This window comes from Anoplopoma fimbria, chromosome 10, assembly GCF_027596085.1.
Source record: "Anoplopoma fimbria isolate UVic2021 breed Golden Eagle Sablefish chromosome 10, Afim_UVic_2022, whole genome shotgun sequence".
In the NCBI taxonomy this organism is placed as follows: Eukaryota; Metazoa; Chordata; class Actinopteri; order Perciformes; family Anoplopomatidae; genus Anoplopoma; species Anoplopoma fimbria.
The window spans coordinates 11,649,394-11,669,074 of record NC_072458.1 but is presented as its reverse complement, the minus strand read 5'-3'; the positions used below and the strand labels follow the sequence as shown (position 1 = coordinate 11,669,074).

General features: G+C 40.5%; 3 protein-coding genes across 3 annotated transcripts; all 3 read left to right on the top strand.

The window, feature by feature from the left end:
• The first annotated feature begins 273 nt into the window (after nucleotides 1–273).
• On the top strand, nucleotides 274–5,759 carry tekt2 (tektin 2 (testicular)). Its single transcript, XM_054606449.1, has 10 exons — nucleotides 274–445; nucleotides 2,728–2,890; nucleotides 3,042–3,167; nucleotides 3,446–3,651; nucleotides 3,746–3,889; nucleotides 3,998–4,112; nucleotides 4,215–4,322; nucleotides 4,470–4,613; nucleotides 4,751–4,830; nucleotides 5,199–5,759. Exons 2-10 carry the CDS (start codon nucleotides 2,735–2,737, stop codon nucleotides 5,401–5,403), a joined length of 1,284 nt encoding a protein of 427 aa, XP_054462424.1. The 5' UTR covers nucleotides 274–445; nucleotides 2,728–2,734; the 3' UTR covers nucleotides 5,404–5,759.
• A 5,912-nt stretch (nucleotides 5,760–11,671) lies between these two features.
• si:dkey-211g8.9 (free fatty acid receptor 3) lies at nucleotides 11,672–12,739 on the top strand. Its single transcript, XM_054605393.1, has one exon. It carries the CDS (start codon nucleotides 11,672–11,674, stop codon nucleotides 12,737–12,739), a length of 1,068 nt encoding a protein of 355 aa, XP_054461368.1.
• Nucleotides 12,740–17,213: 4,474 nt separating this feature from the next.
• LOC129097614 (free fatty acid receptor 3-like) lies at nucleotides 17,214–18,203 on the top strand. The gene has a single exon (XM_054606515.1). It carries the CDS (start codon nucleotides 17,214–17,216, stop codon nucleotides 18,201–18,203), a length of 990 nt encoding a protein of 329 aa, XP_054462490.1.
• Nucleotides 18,204–19,681: the final 1,478 nt, after the last annotated feature.

The following is a 19,681-nucleotide window of genomic DNA, read 5'->3' as shown; positions in this document are numbered from 1 at the left end:
TGTCAGATTTTGGCACATCGAAATCACAGCTATCAGCAGTTCGCTGTAACCCGACCAAAAATACTGATTTGGCCACACTTATCGATACAGTAGGCTATGTGAGAAAGTGTGATTAAAAAACGTATGCAGTGTCAATATAGCCAAAATTTAAAATGAGGTCCCAGAATTAGTTTTTTTTTTTTTTAAATGTTGCATAGTAAAGTAACCGCGTGACCCTCGAGCTGGAACAAAACGTGATTGTTTTTCCTTCGTTACGTTCCTTGTCCTCGATGGTGTCACACAGAGGGACGTCATGAACGTTGCCACGGTATTTTAATTATTAAAGAATTTCAGTTGAACGTTGTGTGGGCACGTTGCCTGGAGACTGCTCGAGCACTTGTTGCTATAGGAAACCTGGTCCAGAAGAACCGGCTCGCGACGAATATCTGAACGTTCTAGAATTCCGGTGAGTAGAATTCAGTAAGGAACTTTGAAATGCTCATTTTTAACGAACCGGTGTTTTGAGAATAGGATTCATAAACTAGCGGTTTCATGTGTCGGCAGTTAGCGTACTCTTTATGGCCTTTCACCTCGGCAAGGTGAAGAGTCCTCAGAGCTCCAATGAGCCGTTTTATAGGAACAATGCTAACCTGTCATTCCCATACACCTGTTATTAATTATAAGTTCTTAACAGTGAATTTCTAACAGCCCATTTAGTTAAAATGCTGCAATCAAACTAACAGTAAAATATGTAGAGTCACATGTATGGTATCGTAACACAACATTAACCTCTGAGGCACTTAAAAATTGTATTGTCTTACTACATTTAAAGCTGTATTGTGTGTGTGTGTATATATACAGAGGGTAAAATAAGTATTGAACACGTCACCATTTTTCTCAGTAAAGGTAAGGTGCCATTGACATGACATTTTCACCTGATGTCGGTAACAACCCAAGTAATCCATACATACAAAGAAAACCAAACAAATAAATTCAGAAATTAAGTTGTGTGTAATAAAATGGAATGACACAGGGAAAAAGTATTGAACACATGAAGGAAGGGAGGTGCAAAAAGGCATGGAAAGCCAAGACACCAGCTGAAATCTATCAGTAATTAGAAAGCAATCTTGCCCCTTGTCAGTGCAAATTAATATCAGCTGGTTCAGTCCCAACTGATGGCCTATAAAAAGGTGTCTCATTACCAAGGTGTCACACAAGAAACATCTCATGATGGGTAAAAGCAAAGGGCTCTCTCAAGACCTTCGCAACCTTATTGTTGCAAAACATACTGATGGCATTGCTTACAGAAGGATTTCTAAACTTCTGAATGTTCCAGTGAGCACTGTTGGGGCCATAATCCAGAAGTGGAAAGAACATAATTTCACCATAAACCGGCCACGACCAAGATTTCTGACAGAGGACAGAAAATTGCTGAAGAAAAAGCATGTTGAAGCTCGTTTAAAGTTTGCTGCACAACATTTAGACAAGCCTGTGAAATACTGGGAGAATATAGTCTGGTCAGATGAGACAAAAATTGAACTCTTTGGATGCCATAATACACACCATGTTTGGAGGTCAAATGGCACTGCACATCACCAGCATACGGCACTGGCAAACTTAATATAATTGAAGGAAGGATGAATGGAAAAATGTACAGAGACATTCTTGATAAATATCTGCTGCCATCTACCAGGATGATGAAGATGAAACGAGGGTGGACATTTCAGCAAGACAATGATCCCAAACACACAGCCAAGGAAACTCTCAATTGGTTTCAGAGAAAGAAAATAGAGCTGCTAGAATGGCCCAGCCAATCACCTGACTTGAATCCAAAAGAAAATCTATGGAAAGAACTAAAGATCAGAGTTCATAGAAGAGGCCCACGGAACCTTCAATATTTGAAGAATGGGCCAAAAATCACACCTGAGCAATGCATGCGACTAGTTTCTCCATACAGGAGGCGTCTTGAAGCTGACATTACCAACAAAGGCTTTTGTACGAAGTATTAAATAAATTTCAGTAAGCGTGTTCAATACTTTTTCCCTGTGTCATTCCATTTTATTACACATAACTTAATTTCTGAACTTATTTGTTTGGTTCTTTTTGTATGTATGGATTACTTGGGTTGTTACTGACATCTGGTGAACATTTCATGCCAATAGCACCTTTAGAAATATATTTACTGAGAAAAATGGTGACGTGTTCAATACTTATTTTACCCGCTGTATATATATATATATTTGTATAAGTGGAACTGAAGGTCTAGGTAGTTTAAACTAGGCCTGTTGCAATACATGCACTTTTTTAGTTCATTATGAGAATAGTGCATCACATGAAACTTTAGGAAAACACAATTATAAAGTCTCTCAAAATGGAAAAATGCAATTAAAAGTGTAGTATCAAAAGATTTGAGGGAAACACCATTTTCCCACACATCATCCTCATGAATCAATTTATGTTGTTTTCTGGGTTATTCACGTTGTGCAGAGGATGTGACGATGTGACCAGACTTATCTTTGAAAGTAACATTATTCTTTTGCAAACTTAAATGTTGCATATTGACTACTTATGCAAATCTGCTGAATCATCTCTTTCTGTCTCTTTGTGCCGCATGCTAAAGTAGCTCTGTTTGTCTGTCTTTGCTTACTTTTAAACTCAAGGGTCTCAATATGCTATACCCAATATAACTCTGCACATTTAACTGTGCTCAAGAAATACAGTGATTTGTGTGTTTGCATGTCGCTGCAGCAGTAGGATGTCAGCACTTCCTGCAAAGCCTGGCCTGCGCCACAGTGTGTCAGAGTGGAACAGCAACAACCACCAACTGTCTGCCACGGCACAACATGAGCGGTTTGTTTCCAATGTGATCCGGCAGGATGGGAGGTCACTACGCAACGAGACCAACTGTAAGGTGGGTTCATGTTGGTAGGAGGCCTGCCAGAAAGCTAAACAGCCAGCCAGTGTCTCGACCAGATGAAGAATAGTGCATAACACCATGCATTGTCCACACATTCCTTTACATGTCCACATGTTACCAACCAGTTGTTTTCTATTCTCCGTAGACAACCTGGGATGAAAGTGATACCTGTCGCAGGCTGAGGGACCGGGCATGGGATGTTGCCCGGCGGAAAGAGGAGTTAGAAACCTATGCACAGAAAGTGGACGAAGAGATGGAGGCTCTGACCCTGGTGATTTATCCCCCAAAAATTTAAACAACTAAGTTTGTCTCATTCCATGTTCAGAATAGTAAAAGGATGTCCGCCTTTTTTTAGTGTGTGGCCCATATGTATTTGTGTGTTTCCCTAAGAGTAAGTATCAGTACTCTTGGAAGCATTCGATATTAAAATTCAAAGCCAAAGTGGCTGCCCCTTCAATAATTAACAGTCAAATTTGTGAGCATAAATGTTGTTTGAGTCTGACTGAACTGACGGTGTAATGACCTCAGCCTCGATGTGTGTTGGGACAGTCCAAAGAGCAAACCGAGCAGGCCCTGGCTGCGACTGTCGTTCCCCTGGAGGTCGGAGGTGAGTGCTTGACGCTGAGGGACGGACGGCGAGGGTACGAGCTTGCCACCGACCCCGTGGACGAACAGCTGAAAAAAGAAGTGGAGCTGATCGAGAGAATGCAGCAAGTTCTGCAGCAGCACATTGACAAGGCCTTCGAGCAGCTGTGGTAAGGGAAGCTACGGTTTGATCCAAACATTGCAAAGGCTTTTTCTGTTTATTTAGATTTTGCTCTGACCCTATTTCCTTGTTCTTCTTCCTAGTGTTTTGCAGGAGGCTCGGCACCAGCTGACCGCTGACCTCCAGAACAAGATGGACGCCCTGGACATTGAACTGTCGTGCCTGACGCTTACTATCAAGTCACCTCAGATCTCCCTGAAGACCAACCCAACTCGCATACCGTCGGCGTAAGCTTGGGATGGGGGTGTAAATGATGAAGTAATGTCTTCTTTTTCAACTTTCCTGGTTAACACAAGCCTCATTAGTTTAAAATGATGAAAATATCATTGTTGTAGTTCCTCCACCCCCCAGGAGTGGGTCCAGTTCAGCCAGTATAATGTGGCCCGGGCCCAGGAGGCCATGCAGGTGTCCCAGCAAATGAGGGAGGACATGAGTCTCACCAGAGCCCAGGTGTGTATAATGTAATTGTGTGCCATTACTGTTTTCAGTTCTTCTTTTGTGTCAAATGTCGCATATTTGGAATTCATACGTTCTCGATCCTGTATTTCTTAGTTGCAGAATGAGTTGGACACACAGCGCCGTGCCACAGAGTTTGCTCTCCGTAAGCGCAATCACCATGAAGAGCAGGCCCGCGATGAGCTGGAGTGGCAAATAAGAAATGCGAGTTATCTAATAGTTTATAATTGCAGGTTTTTATTGTTTGTCGACTGTGGATTTCAGATTAAAGGTGCAGCTGTTTTAATCCAGCCATGTTCCTAGTAGGTGAGAGATTACTGTTTAAGTTTAAGCGTCTCTGCCTGCCTGTAGACTGAAGATGAAATGGCAGAAATGGAGAGAGACATCTACGGGCTGGATGCAGATCTGCAGGCAAAGATGGCCTCCCTAAAACTGGCTCACACCCGACTGGAGAACAGGACCAACAGACCTGGCATGGACCTGTGCAGAGACGAGGTTTGAATGAAATATGTGTTGTAGTAATTAAAATATAGAATGTTAGCATTAGCAGCGGAAGTAACAGTCATGATTAGGTCAGGTTAGGTCATTGCCGTTAATGTGACTCTAATCGTTTTCTTCCTGTTTGTTTGTAGGTGCAGCACGGCCTCGTTAATGAAGTCCATCAGCTGGAGGCCACAATCATGGTTCTGAAACAGAAGCTGTCTGAAGCTCAGTAAGTCAGAGTCTGATCACCAAGTGGATCTCATTCATTATACCCATTTTTGTTTACAGTTTCATCAGAAAAAAAAGGTTGCACATACAGGGAGGTCAAACATGACATTTAACAACACAAAATGATAAAGATAACATTCAGTCATTCTGAGAGATGACTCTATAGCATGTTCTGTACACGGTGCTGTTTGAGACCCAGCAAATTAAACTGATAAGAAGCCACAGAAGTAAATATCAGAAATAATACAAAATTCTACCTACGGATTAAAAGTGGCAAATAACAGTTGGAGTGTTTTGATTGCCAAAAAGGAAAGAAATCACTCTCAATCTTTCACCCATGCTTGTTTCTCTCGCCCCATGCTCGCTCAGGCACTCATTGCAGAAGATGAAGCTCCATCATTCCCGCATGTTGCAGGATCTCTCCAGAAAACAGGAAGCCCTTTCTCTGGAACAACGAAGCATGAACACCCGCTCCCGCCTCACACCAACCTCCTGCACCGAGAAAACCCCGGTGCTGCTGGTTCCACTCACAAACTCCAGCGGCAGGAGCAACCTGCAGCTGCTGGCTCAGTAAGATGAGATGGTATCCAGTTTGTGAAAGGAAAGAGGCATAATCTAACACGTACATTAGGGTGATTTGTTTATTTGAGCATTGACATCATGTTTTTTTGTCCACACTTGAGATTCAAATCTCATAAAGTCTTAAATTTATTTATCATCCCCATTACTGCTGGAGGACAAAACTAAATTTGATCTATTTATTTCAAACAAGAAGTATTCTCTTGACCTGTGTAGACCTTTGTTTGGTCAATTTGCTTTGTGTTTTGTTGTTTTAATGATCAATTATGTACCTAATCTGTGTCAATTTAAATTCCACAAAATAACTATAATGTGGATTATATGCTTGTCTCCTCCAGTCTTAATAAAACATTTGGTCTTGAAGATATTTCTTGCATCTGAATGTATGTTCACATAAATGTTTTTTGCATAATGTTGATGATGATGAAGTTTTAAAATCTGCAAAAAGTGAAGAATATATTGACCTACCCCATAGTTCAGAACAATCCACCTCTAGAGATGTTGTTGTAAAATCAAAATGTGGATTTATTGAAAAACTGTAGCCTAGTGGCTTAAATACAAAGTTTTCAAAGCCGGAAATTTCACACATACACCTTATATATGATGGTATGATGGCACAGCTCAGGCCATCACACTGAATAAGAAACTTTGTACAAAAAACTAAAGGTAGTGGAGTAAAGCAAATTGTGTTAAGTCAGTAGTAAAATGCTTCTTTTTCATGTTAATATGTAACAACGTATGCAAAAATCTACTTTTTAAGACTTTTCATGAACATGCACTAAAAGCATGCATTGAATAGGATACAAACACCATTCCAGCTTCTCTGCCTTTATTTACATTTGGGAATTAGACTGTCGAGGTCTGAGTGTGTTCCAATGCCAAAGACTAAAAAAGAGACAAAAAACTATTGGAACAAAGTTGCATTTACTCCTCTCCAATAAGATCTTTAAAACTCAAGGGACAACATTGTGACTGATGATTTATAGATGAATGGCTGATTTATTGAATTGTTCCACAACTGTATCTAACAGTGTTTCAAGTTAATTTCTTCTTGAGGCAGTTCACAGGCTCGACTATTGTCAGCATATCAATTCAATTTCTTTAAAATTATCTCTTATTTGTATTATTCTAGGTTCAGAGGATTATGCACCAATGGAAACATAGTTCTGAATATTGCATTCCATTTCTGCTCATAGATCCCCACTTTTTAGACATTGAAGAAACTGGCTTAAAGAAATGAGACATTTGATAGGCTACAGATAATTCCCTGTTGAAAAAAATGGATTTTCAAATCCAGCATGTCATGGGAGTCTTAAAAAAAACCCATAGACAAATGTAGTGAAGTTCACACATGACAAGCTGTTTGTAAGTGCAGGTTCAACAGTTTGTATATTAATGAAAAACCTAAATATGTTTTTGAAATGGCCAAAAAGAAAAGATATATATATATATGTGGACTTCTGTTACATTTATCTCAAACAAAAATGATGTGTGTGCATCAGTAATAAATGGGTACCATGTTTGGGTTTTTTTATACCTGGATTATTTTTTACATTTATATACAATAATAACTGTTTTTGTGTGAATTGAAAAATTATTTTTTGGTGCCGTTTTATTTTATTTTTATTTTTGGTGCCACGTATCGCAGTATGACCAAGGACCTCTCGTGGCTGCGGTGACAGCTAACAGCTAAGAGAACTACACACACTGCTGTACCACTCCACAACACGGGCATGCAGACAGCTTGATTAGTTTAATTTTGTATTTTGCAGGATTGTATGAGATGTCTTGTAGGATGACTTCATGTCGATCGACTGCATACATTGGCGCCTGTTTCTGAATTAGATTTTCTAGATGAGGGTGGGGGGATGTGTTCACACAATCACAACAATAACAAACACACCTGGCAGACATCTGACCTCTACTGCAACTATGTAGTTGAGACTCATATGACTACATAAACCTGAAACTGTCAGTCTCTACTGAAAATCAATCGAGCTGGCTCGTTCCTCAGCAACTTTCATCATCAATTTCAGATGTAGATTTATTGTTGTTTTTTTACCTGAGCTGATGATTAAAGTAGCTAACGAGTTGACAGTTGCACATGCGCAGGACCAAAAGCGCAGGATGTATGGATCGGAGAGCAACTGACACGTGTTGCCGTTGTTGTTGTTGTTGTTGTTGTTGTTGTTGTACCGGTGTAACGTAAATTAGCTGATACATAATATGATTTACCATGGTATCAGATCGGTGTATTGACGCGTATTCGCCATACCTGATCCAGCATTTTAGGCTGTATTCAGGGGCATTTCCCTGCTGGCACTTGTCAAAGTTTTACACCGTCTGCAGGAGCTATGGAAGAGTCTTGAGTTTTGTCTAAATCCTTCCCATTTTTGTCATTTTATTCATGAGCATTATCGATTATCCTCTTACCAGTGTCATTGCTAACTCCATAAATATACATTTTATGTGAGAGTGTTCCACTTTAAGCAAGGTGTTTGCAACACACTTTTAAGTATACAGCCTAAATGGATAACATCTTGGGAAGATATAAACATTAAACAAACCAACCGAGAGAAAATCTTCTTTGTGCTGAATCTCTGAGGTAGAATATCTTTTGTAACTACCAGCTGTTGAATATTGAAAGCATGCAAAATATTTTAAAGTCAGTAGCCTTTAAAGCTTTGTTATGTATATCTTTAAAATTCATGACATTTTAGGATATGATCTGTAGTAGACATGGAACTTCATACACTTCGTCAGATATTTACAGCTTTTATTAACAGTACCAACACTTGCCATCAACTTTTAATAATAAAACTATAAGTCCTGCACAGTAAAAGTCCTGCACACAATTTTTTATGTCAAGTGCAGAGTCATAGAGAGGCATTAACAGCACAATGTACTTACATTTACTTAATGTCTGTTCAAGTGGGAGCTTTTAATTCTATTATGATGCCGAATGGTTTAATGAATAATAATGTATCATATTTGAATTTAATTAAATTTAGTGATCAAAATCTGAATCTGCAATATAACCAGTAACATTCCACTTTCAGGTAAAATAGTAATAATATGAGTGTTGATAATGTAAATCATTTTAGGGTAGAATGAGTCAGAATATTAACCTAATTCAATATTTTTCATATAAGCATAATTAATCTATACCTAATAGTTGCCTATCTAACGGTGAAGTCAGCCATTGTTTTTTTTCCCGTGAACCAGACTGTAGGCCTTATTCACTGGTGGTTCTGACTGACAGGTGTATTGCTGATGACTCAAGAAAGTGCAGTGTGGAGTGTCAAGTTGTTTGTATGAGCATTTATGGAGAAAGCTGCAAGCAGCAAAACCACAGGCCAAGCATTCTCCCCGTTCTGAACAAACATGTTTTCAACGGGCACTGCAGCGGTTATCTCTGACGTCCAGAACTTCAGGAAACCTGAAACTGATATACAGCCCGTTTAAGGAACTAATTTGTCTTCTTTGTTGGTTCACATAGATAAGACACAAGGTGTAGTCGGAGGAGCAGCTGACTGGATGGAGAGGGGGACATCAAGGGGAGGAGAGGTGGACCTGAAAAACATTAAAGTCTGTACACAGCAGGACACTGCAACGGTCTCATGACACAAGTGACATAAATTGTTTATTTATATTTGAATAATTGTGTGTCTGTAATGTATTTTTTTGTCCCCGCCCACCAGAAAAGAGTAGGGGGAGGAAGAGGGGCCTCAACAGAAACAGCTCAGCCTCCTCCGAGATACTGGACAAAATCAGTAAAGAAACACCAGTTTAGCAAACTATTGTCTTGATACTATGTAGTATGCCATAATATTTTCATAATATAGTATAGTAATATACTTAAAGTTATTGTATAGTATGTCAAATAAAAGTCATGGTAAATTATGTAAAAAGACAAAAAAAGGCAATAATGTATTATGACAGAAAAATACCGTACAGTGCATAGTATAGTGTTTTCAAAAAATTCAATTTAAAAAGTCATAAAAAGTCATGGTATAGTATATTAAAAAAAGTCATGTATAGTACTTCATAAAAAGTCATAGTACAGTATATTGAAAAAAGGATGAATTTAATATGTCAGAGTCTACCATACTTTGTTGATTCATTTTTATAAAAAAAAAGGTCATTAAAAAGTCATAGTATAGTATGTCCAACAAAGTTCTAAAAAAATCATAGTATAATATGTCCAAAAAGTCATAGTATAGTATATAATAAAAATGATTCGAAAGAACAGTGAAAAGTCTCTCAAGTCTTGTCGTTTTTACTAGTTGATACATTAACTCAGCTGTAATCAATATTTTTTAAATAACAATCAGTCAAATTACAATGTGACAATGAAAAAGGCCTCGGTCGTAGTGAAGAACCTTTAAAGTATAATCATATAAATGTGCAGCTTCCTTTGGTTTTATAGTGACTTTCAGTTTCAGTTCATTGCTTTGCTGTGCAGCTGCAACTTTGTGTTGGTTCCCTCTCATTGGTCTCATGGCGTAGTTTTAAGCTGCAGCATGCAGCTGTTTTCAACAACAAAAACACTAATGGATCAACATCAGTCTGAGGCAGCACTCTTGTTTCTGGGATTTGGGAGAGAGTTGTTAATGTTTACTAATAGTTTTTGACTGTCTTAGACCATAGAAACAGCCGGTAGGAATTTTGTAAAAGGGAATAGATGTCCTTTAAAGGAGCAGTGTGTGGGATTTAGTGGCATCTAGTGGTGGGTTTGTAGATTGCATCCAACTGAATACCCCTCCGCTCAACACTTCCTTTCCAAGTGTGTTAGAGAACTATGGTGGCCTTCAGGTAACGTAAAATGGGAAAGGTTCTAGCTGCACGGTGTTTGGTTTGTCCGTTCTGGGCTACTGTAGAAACATGTCAACAAGGTGAACTCTGTAAAGAGGACCCGCTCCCTATGTAGATATGAATGGCTCATTCTAAGCCGACAAAAAAACGACTTTAGTTTCAGGTGATTCACATTTAATATTATGTTCCATTTCTGCTAATTGATTCCCCTAAATCATAAACACTGTTCCTTACAGTTTTTGGTTCTTGCTTACTATTTTGGCAAATATTTGTAATTAGGCTTGACTGAAACATTAGAGGACATTTTGGGATTCCCCCTTTTTTTGCAATATGAGCTAAATGATTTATTGAGTCAGCCATACGTATTTCCTTCAAAGCTCTGGCTTCTGTGATTGGCAACTTAACAAATAAATGGCCCTCGTGATGGAAATACCCACTGTAAACTGCTGACGCCTCCCGAAAAAACAACCTGAGAATAAATATGAGAGGTGAATGTGTGCTAATGCCTCTTTCACTTCTGCTAATAAACTAGGTAAATATGTTGTAAATACCTCACCAGCTATCAGAAGAGTAACTACACACACATTTGTTTTGAGCAGTGGATCAATCGACTAATCAAACAGCCAGCATGTTTTGAACTGCTGCAGGTCTTTTCTTGGAAAAAACACTTCTTGGTATCCGTCATCCTGCTCCTAATAAAATGCTCCTGCAACAAGCCACGGTGATTTTCTGCTCCATTTTCTACACCAAAAAGCCCTTTTGCATGGCACACCCAGCTTTCACACATACTCAGTCAAGAACTCATTCTCTGCCATAAAACTGTGAAAAGCGTCCAACGCGCCACAAACAAGTCAACGTTTCCCAAAGCCCAACCCATTCTGTCCTCGCATCGACCATCAACTTCAGCACATTTATGACTTTACTGCCTCGGCCCTCCAGTTCATTTAGACAGCCTGGGCTCTAAGGGGATGGCCATGTGCTTCCTGACACGCTGAATTATTCTGAATCATTGCACTTAAGGGCCCAGATGCTACCTGTCTGTTGCCCTTCACTGAGGGCAATTAAGGCAGCCTGGTGCCTGCTAAATGCCCTCCTACTTCCGCATGACTGGATGCATCTCCTTATCTGCATCACTGCAACGATGTCGTGTGCACCTCGCCCCCTTCCTGCCCACCTTGTGGCCAACGCCTCCTTTTTTTTTCATGTTTTGCAGTCACCAGTTCTAAAGTGGTTGCTTTCGTCTCAGAGCTTAGTTTGACAAACCTGGAACTACAGCAGCTTCTCTTACCAGCTTGGAAACGGACATTGCTGCCACAAATGGAGAATCTGTCTTTTGGAATACGTGGTTAATAAATGGAGAGGACACAAGGACAACCGCCACTTAACTACTCGTCAAATAATTAGATTGTTTTCTCGTGGTATTCAAAACTTCTAGATTCATCCCTGTCATGGTAAATTGGAGCCAGCGATTCCCTTTTGCCGGACCTTCCGTGTCTCTCGGCAGCAATGAAAACATGCAGTTGGCTTCCAAGGATTGCGCTGCCGTCTTCGTCTACACCTTCACCTTCCTGCTGGGCCTCCCCGCCAACGTGCTGGTCCTGCTCGTGTATGCGCGCAAGGCTCGCAAGCGCGGCGCCACACCCAACGTTGTCTATGCCCTCAACCTGTGCCTGGCCAACCTGGTGCTGGTGGCCTGGCTGCCCGTCAAGGCTCTGGAGACTGTGCTTCAGGACTGGAGGCTGCCAGCGCCCATCTGCCCCGTCTACAGCTTCTTCCTCTTCTCCTCGCTGTACGGCAGCTGCCTGTTCATCACCGTCGTGACGGTGGGGCGCTACCTCAGCATCGCGTTCCCGATCATCTACAAGAGGTACCGCCGCGCTCGGATCTCTTGCTTCATCAGCGCTGCCTTGTGGTTCGTGGTGCTCCTCCACCTCAGTTTCGCCCTGGTGGCCGAAGGAGGGGGTAACTTTGTTTCCATTAAGGACGACGCCTCGGCCTGCTACGACCACTTCAACGCCTCCCAGCTGGCTGTCCTGCTGCCCCTTCGCCTGGAGATGGCTATCGTCTTCTTTCTTTTGCCTCTCATTGTGACGTCCTTTTGCACGCTGCGCTGCGTCACGCTGGTGTGGCGCTCAAACTTGCGCCCTATGGGGAAGAGGAGAGTCCTGACTGTTGCTCTCTCCACACTGGCCGTGTTTGTGGTGTGCTATGCGCCCTACAACGCATCACACATTGTGGGTTTCGCGTTGAACACAAACGTCGAGTGGAGGACCTACGCCTTGCTGACGAGCTCCTTTAATGTTTTCCTGGAGCCCGTGGTCATGCTGATGCTGTCGCCAGCGGTGTCGAGGGGGACCATGGGGAGAATCTGTGGACGTCAAAGCCAACTGAGCCGGATTGAGGGGTTTAAGCATCGATGTAACAGCACCAACGGGGCTGCCAATGTCAGGGCACCACACACACTATCTGAGAGGAGCCAGGTGGGGGCCGAGGTGACGAAAGAAAGTCAGGAGTGAGGTCACAGTGGGCGGAGACTTCAGGGATTCGGGGGAAACAAATAGTGAAAAATCCAAAAGGAGAAACCGGCTGAAAACATTCATGGACAGTCTGATAGAAGCTGATCTTCCTCCAGAAAATCTAGTATAACCACTGATGGATCAGATCCAGTGCACCTCCTCTAGCAAATATCCTTTGTACTTTAGATTAAAAATATGATGACAAAATATGACCATTAATGTGGAGGGTTGATAAATCCCATGTCATGTCAGTACAATCACTGTTGATACGAGGTGACTCATTATGCTGTGTTTTTCCTGTGAGTGTTTCACAAACTGGGACTGGCCGAAGGTGTTGTCTGTAAAAAGCAACTATTAGCACACTTAAACCCTACTCATTTTTGAAATGTAACAATTGTTCTTTTAGAAACTCCATGATTTCAGTCTTGGTTTTAAACCAGTCATTGTCGAACACTGCTGAATCTCACCCCAGATGAAGATGTCAAATGGCTCCATCTGGTGTCCGTCACTCACTGCTCCAAGCTGTAACTGGAAAAACTACAAACTACGTCATGTTCTCTTATGTAAAGGTTATATATCAATGTGCTTTTCCTGCTGTGATAAGTCAAACATGTCTACTGAGGCATTTTATCAACAATTTGATGTCTGAAATTAGTTATATAGTTGAATGAATATCTGTTGGTGCATATACTGCTTTGTTTATGTACATTTTAACTAGCTTTCTAAGTCTGTTTACTTGAAGAATGTTCAAAATGTCCTTCAAAATAAAATATACTGTTTACAAATGCATTTTGTTGGTTGTCTGTTGTCTTTAAAGAAAATACAGTAGATTTTTTTATTTTTTTATGAATATTTCTGCCTCTACACTATTTCTGCCTCTACACACTCTCAACTGGAGGCTGTAGTCAATGAAGTTCATGAAATAAAAAACAGATATTTGATTAAGTGACAAGATAAATGTTATGATTATTGAAAAAATAACTTATCATCAAACATCATCTTTTCTAAAAAAATATGTTATGTGTTATCAAGGAATGGGCATTTTATATTATCTAAATATATGCTATAAATCAAGTATTAAAGGCTTTTTTCAAATGAATATACATTTAAAAAGGTTTTGCCCAAAATACTTGTAAGCTTTTAAACATCTCGTTCACTTGATGAATGATTAGTTACCAGAGTGGGCCCAATAAGTAATCACAGGGAAACCTACAATTTCATACAAAATAAAAAAATCAGTTAGAGACCATGACTATCATGTTACATAGATAAAATAATACTGTAGAATGCAAAGTGAGATAATTTATAATGCTAAATTTGTGCACAATTACAGGAACTTAATGGCATGAAAAAGGGCATGAGGAGGCGTGAAGAAATCTATAAGACACTTCATACAATGTTGTCAATAACAAAGACTGACTTGCAGCACACACACACACACACACACACACACACACACACACACACACACACACACACACACACACACACACACACACACACACACGCATGAGGCCATTAGGACATGGACATGGACACACAAGGACATGTAAACAATCAAATAAATACAAATAAAAAAACTGCCAATAACCAATAGTAAGAAAACAAATCAAACATTTTTTTTCATGTTTGGATCATTTGCCAACACACAAGGTGCGTTTAATTTAATTTAAGCATAGTTTATTTGTAGGTTTGTAAATCTGTCCTTACAGCGCCCTGGATCATTTGTATAATATCTTTTTATTTGATTTATTTCACTGTCAACGCCGAACCCTTTGAATTGAAATACACAATTTTTGCTACTTAATCTGATTATGTTGGGTTTCTAACACTCATAAGAGATGAAGTGTCCTGATTGCAAACTCATCCCTAAATAAAAGTAACAACGGAGGGTGTAACTTTGAAGCCACTGCATATTTGCTTAAGCGTGGCTGTGAATACAAAATAATAATTGCAATTTTCATGGGAACCTGTAGCATCCACATGTGGTTCTGAGTTCTCTGCCCTCTGGTGGGCTCTACAGAGATATACCTAGAATCACCATCTGCTCTCCTCTTTGTCACCGTCAAAGCCTTTCACATGAAGAAAGTTATAACGACACAATTTAACCTGCATCAGGTTGAGCTTTTGAGTGGTTGCTGAGAGACGTTGTTTGGACAGAGAGGAGAACAAAGATTGGGTCCAGGAGCTTATTAAATCCCCCCGTCAGAAGGACGTTCATATTAAGAGCAGCCTTTTGAGCTGATCAAACACTCTGCTTCCAGGAGGAGAAGCATGCAGCCAGAGAGCTGCAGCATCAGACAGGACAGCTGGTGATGGAGAGGCTGGTTATTCAAGCTTTAAAGAGGTGAGTTAGTCACACTTCTAATCAGTAACTTATCAATAGTGTATATTTATATTTTGTATAACATTTTAAACCAATGTGGGTCTTGTTTTATAGAAAAGTGTCAGGTAAAACTGCGGGAGGTAAATCCTGGAATTCAAAGCTTTGATTTTAAATACAGTTCATTGGTGTAACTTTAAGGATTGTCTATGTATACGCAGCCTCGTACAACTTCTTACTCTGTTTCAAAGACTTCCAATGTTGCTGTTACAACTTATAGATTGACATGATCTTTAATTGTGGGCGCTGTAGTTTATTATTTGTCAATCCCACAAACACTGTCCTAATACTCACTACATCGTCTGAAAACGGTCACCAACATTAAGAAATTAACAATTTGCACCAATTTTACTAACAAATGCACAAAAAACCCCACAGTGCCCAGCTGGTTTAGGTAGTTATCTAGCCTTTTAAGATAAATGTTTTTATAATATTTGTGACTTGAAAAAAAAAATCATATACATTTTTCAGTATGAACCAGATGGCTCGAGGATGAGTGCAATAGATGGGTTAGAGATGTGGGAAGTATTTAGAGAGAGGCTAACATTGCTGGTTTGATATTTTCATGGGATTTGTTGAGAATAAGAAATATAAAAAAGGATGTATAGAGTAACGTATCCTCAAACCCCACAATCATATAGTTTTTCATGATGATTTCTGTTTTCTCACCTTTCTCAAGTTGCATACATCAACTTTAATCCCTGATTTCAATTGAAAGAGTATATGAAGTTCTAAAGTTGACTATTCCAAACACAGACAGTTTGTGAGATATTTGAATAATTATTTCTACCTCTTTACTTGAAAAAGTTTCAATGAATGAGAAGAGTTTATTCGAGTAAATGATTAATCATTGCCCCTAACTTGTTGAGGTATTTAAGAATTAACTTTTACAATTTAAATTTTAGGGAAAACAGAAGAATATAGGACTTATTGCCTTTACAGATGATCTCAATCTGATCTGATGTAGTTTTCCTTAGAACATGAATAACCTCCAAAAAAAATAAATCTATTCAGATAAATGTAATTGTATGGCTTGATCGTGTACATGCAGGGTTTCCTTTGGTAAGTAGTTTAAGGATTTTCTTTGTTGTATGCATGCTCACATGTTTACAATGGCTATGTCAACATTAATCTTCATAAATTAACAACTCTTTTATGATTTCTTTTTTACGTAAATGCAATCTCCGATACTAAAAGGTAAGGCTAGAAAATGACTACAACCCGGTTGCATGAGTGCAAGTAACGATACTGTTAAGGCGTACTAGACGGCGTGATGACGTTTTGTAGTCTCACTTGTTAGCATCCGACTTTTTTAGGACATGTAAAAGCTTCACAATTCACAGGAGGGATATTTACTGATGTATTTTATAATGTAGAACTAAAATTGTAATATATCTTAGGCTTGGGTTAACCACATACCTTGTTACAGTCATCTAACCAAAACCCAATTTAAAAAAACAATGACAAGGGAACCAGAAGTGCAAAAAGGCTACACATGTCCAGGTTTTAGGACTCATTCCTGCAGCACTCTTTAATGTTTGCCTTATTCAACTTTTTAATTTAGCTTCTTAGCATGCTAAGAATTGGTTAATAGCACAGTCATTTTTGTGGGCAGGTGCTCTATCGAAAAACTATTTGAACAAAAACAAAGGTACATTCAGTGACCACAAAGTACAGCTGACTCTGAGAGGAATGTCAATAGTTTAGGAGGTTTATGATCAAAACCCAAAGTATTGGACAAATACGACCTGATTACAACTCATCCTCTGAGGACCATGAATGTCAATATTGCATGGCAATCCATATGTTAGTAGTTGAGGTATCACACTCAAAATCACAAATGTCAACCTCATGGTGGCGCCACAGGGAAAGTCCTCAGATGCGCAAAGTCAGTAGGATTCGTCCTTTTGGGACCATGAATGTCTGACAAAATACCATGGTAATCCATTCAGTAGATATTGAATATTTCAGTTTTTACCAAAGTGGTGGGTCGACCGACATTGCTATCCGCCTTGAGTTCTTTGCTTATATGATTTTTGTTTTCTTGCGTCCAGTGTCTGAGAGAGTCCGTCCTTGGTGTGAGCAGCTGCCATGTTGTTCAGTCATCACCTGTTGCTTGCCGTCTACATAGTCACCTTCCTGATGGGGGTCCCTGCTAACATCCTGGCATTCTGCACCTTCTGCCGCAAGGTGCGTCGCCGGGCCGCCCCAATAGACATCCTCCTCCTCAACCTCACCATCTCCGACCTCATCTTCCTGGCCTTCCTGCCGTTTAAAATGAAGGAGGCCTCCGACGGCATGGTCTGGTTGCTTCCCTACGCCCTGTGCCCCTTAACTGGTTTCCTGTTCTATGTCACCATCTACAACAGCACCCTGCTCCTCACGGCTGTGAGTGTGGAGCGCTACCTGGGGGTCACCTTCCCCCTCAGGTATTCCCTGTGTCGCAGACCTCGCTACGCTGTGGTGGCCTGCGTCCTGTTCTGGGTGGTGACCTTTCTGAACCTCAGCATCGTCTACATCATGCCCTACGCCCAGTGGAGCAAAGGAGCAGACAGTGGCAGCAGCAACGGCAGCAAGTCCGCCCTGCCTCCACCCACATGCTACCTGAATTTCACCCAGGACGAGCTCGCCATCGTGCTGCCGTTCCGCCTGGAGCTCTTCTTAGTTCTTTTCTGCGTCCCCTTCTTCATCTGCTGCTTCTGCTACGCCAACTTCATCCTCATCCTGTTGCGTCTTCCAAACATCGGCAGGCGCCGGAGGCTGCGTGCCATTGGTCTGGCGCTCGGCACGCTGGTAGTATTCGCCTTCTGCTTTGGGCCTTACAACGCCTCCCACGTGGTGGGGTTCGTTCGCCAGGAGAGTGAGCAGTGGAGGAACATGGCTTTGCTCTCCTGCACCTTCAACGCCTGCCTGGATCCAATCATCTTCTACTTCTCCTCGGCGGCCGTCAGAAGCATGTTAAACCACTGCTTCAGGAACATCATGGCCAAGCTGCACATCCTGAGGTGTGGAGGGGCTCCTCACTGTCCTCACCAGAGACCCTCCAAGACAGACAAATACAAGGAAGCACCTCTTCCTTGAAAGTTCTGGAGACATTTTTTAACGTAAATGTCTTTTTGATAGTATGTTTGTTTATTTCATGTGTGGAATTTGAGATGAACCAATCACTTTGGCAAACAAATGTCGGTACCTTTAAACTCAACTTACCTTACCTATATGGCACCTTTCACACAAAAATGTAGCCTAAAGTGCTTCACATAGAAAGAAAACAACACTTGCAGTAGTCATTTCAATGTGCAAGTTCATTTTTCAGTAATTCATCTGCTGATTCTGTTTTTGGCAAGCTTCAATATTCAGAGCTTAAATTTAGTGAGTGGTATCAGCATGAGTCATTTCCATGCTTACTTAATGAATTAACAGAACCTTGACATGTTGGTACAACCTTAAAAATTGTTGAGTTTTTAATCTATTTAAGTACATTAATGTTGTGACACTGTCGTGGCTCCTTCAGTAAAGAAAGTTTTTGAAGTCTGCTGTTACAAAGTGTAAACTTTGTTAGCCATCAATGCAGAGTCAATACTCAAGTATAGCGGATGTGACTCTCTCAGGTCAAGCTATTAGTTCTGCGCAAGTTATTGTTCGTAAGTTAATACGCTTCATCGTTGCAGTTTTGCAAAAAGAAGCCATGGTTCAGTTAAGAGTTGGGTGTGAGAGTTCATCTGGCAGTCAATGGCCAACTCGTTTTCATGGCGTCATTCTAGCGCACTGGGTAGTCCAGAGAGTCAAACTCTGGCGCTCCACTACAGTGGCAATGAACACGTGGTTAACGTTGTGAATTCAAACTAAAAACACTTAGTTGGTTTAGGAAAAACATTGGTTGGGCTTTAAATAAGTACGTAAACTAAGCAAAATGGTAAACAACGTAACATAGGTTCAGAAAAAAATGCAACTTCAAAATAACGTAATGATACTTTAGGACTCGAACACCTGTCTCACACACCGGCCTGCTGGTTGTAAGTCCTGTGTTTGTTTGATGTTAGTCGTGGACAGACAACAAGGTAAACACTCACTCACAGACGGACACACACGAGTAATCGCGTGATTCTCCTGGTGGAGACAATGACCCAGAAATAAAAAGTGAAATTGTATAAGCCACAGATTGTACACAATCACAATCTTTAACTTTTTGGGATTTTGATTGGATGTTTCCTGATGAAATGCTCTGCCATTGGACTCATTGAAATTATCTTCAAAAGAAAACATTTTGTATTTACTGGAAGAGTTTCATGCCCATCCACGATGTAGAAGTGCTCTAAATTTGAGTCATGTAAATGGGAAAAACATTTTTTTTCTGTTCTCAGAGGACTGGGGTTACCGTGGTAACCAAGTTATCCGAAGACACCCAAGACCAGCTGCACTCTTTGGACTTTGGGTACATGTTAAGCTGGGAAACTGTGCCACCAGTAAACATACATCCAGTGTACTGTTTAAATATGATGTTCTGTGACTCACAGTGAAAAACAACGCTGTTTAATCAAAGTTGAGTGTTTTATCGTAGC

Coding starts and splice junctions, on each gene's coding strand:
- tekt2 (XM_054606449.1), top strand. CDS start 2,735: ATGTCAGCACTTCCTGCAAAGCCTGGCCTGCGCCACAGTGTGTCAGAG. Junction 4,113..4,214: donor TGAGTCTCACCAGAGCCCAG/GTGTGTATAATG, acceptor TGTATTTCTTAG/TTGCAGAATGAGTTGGACAC. Junction 4,614..4,750: donor TGGACCTGTGCAGAGACGAG/GTTTGAATGAAA, acceptor GTTTGTTTGTAG/GTGCAGCACGGCCTCGTTAA.
- si:dkey-211g8.9 (XM_054605393.1), top strand. CDS start 11,672: ATGGTAAATTGGAGCCAGCGATTCCCTTTTGCCGGACCTTCCGTGTCT.
- LOC129097614 (XM_054606515.1), top strand. CDS start 17,214: ATGTTGTTCAGTCATCACCTGTTGCTTGCCGTCTACATAGTCACCTTC.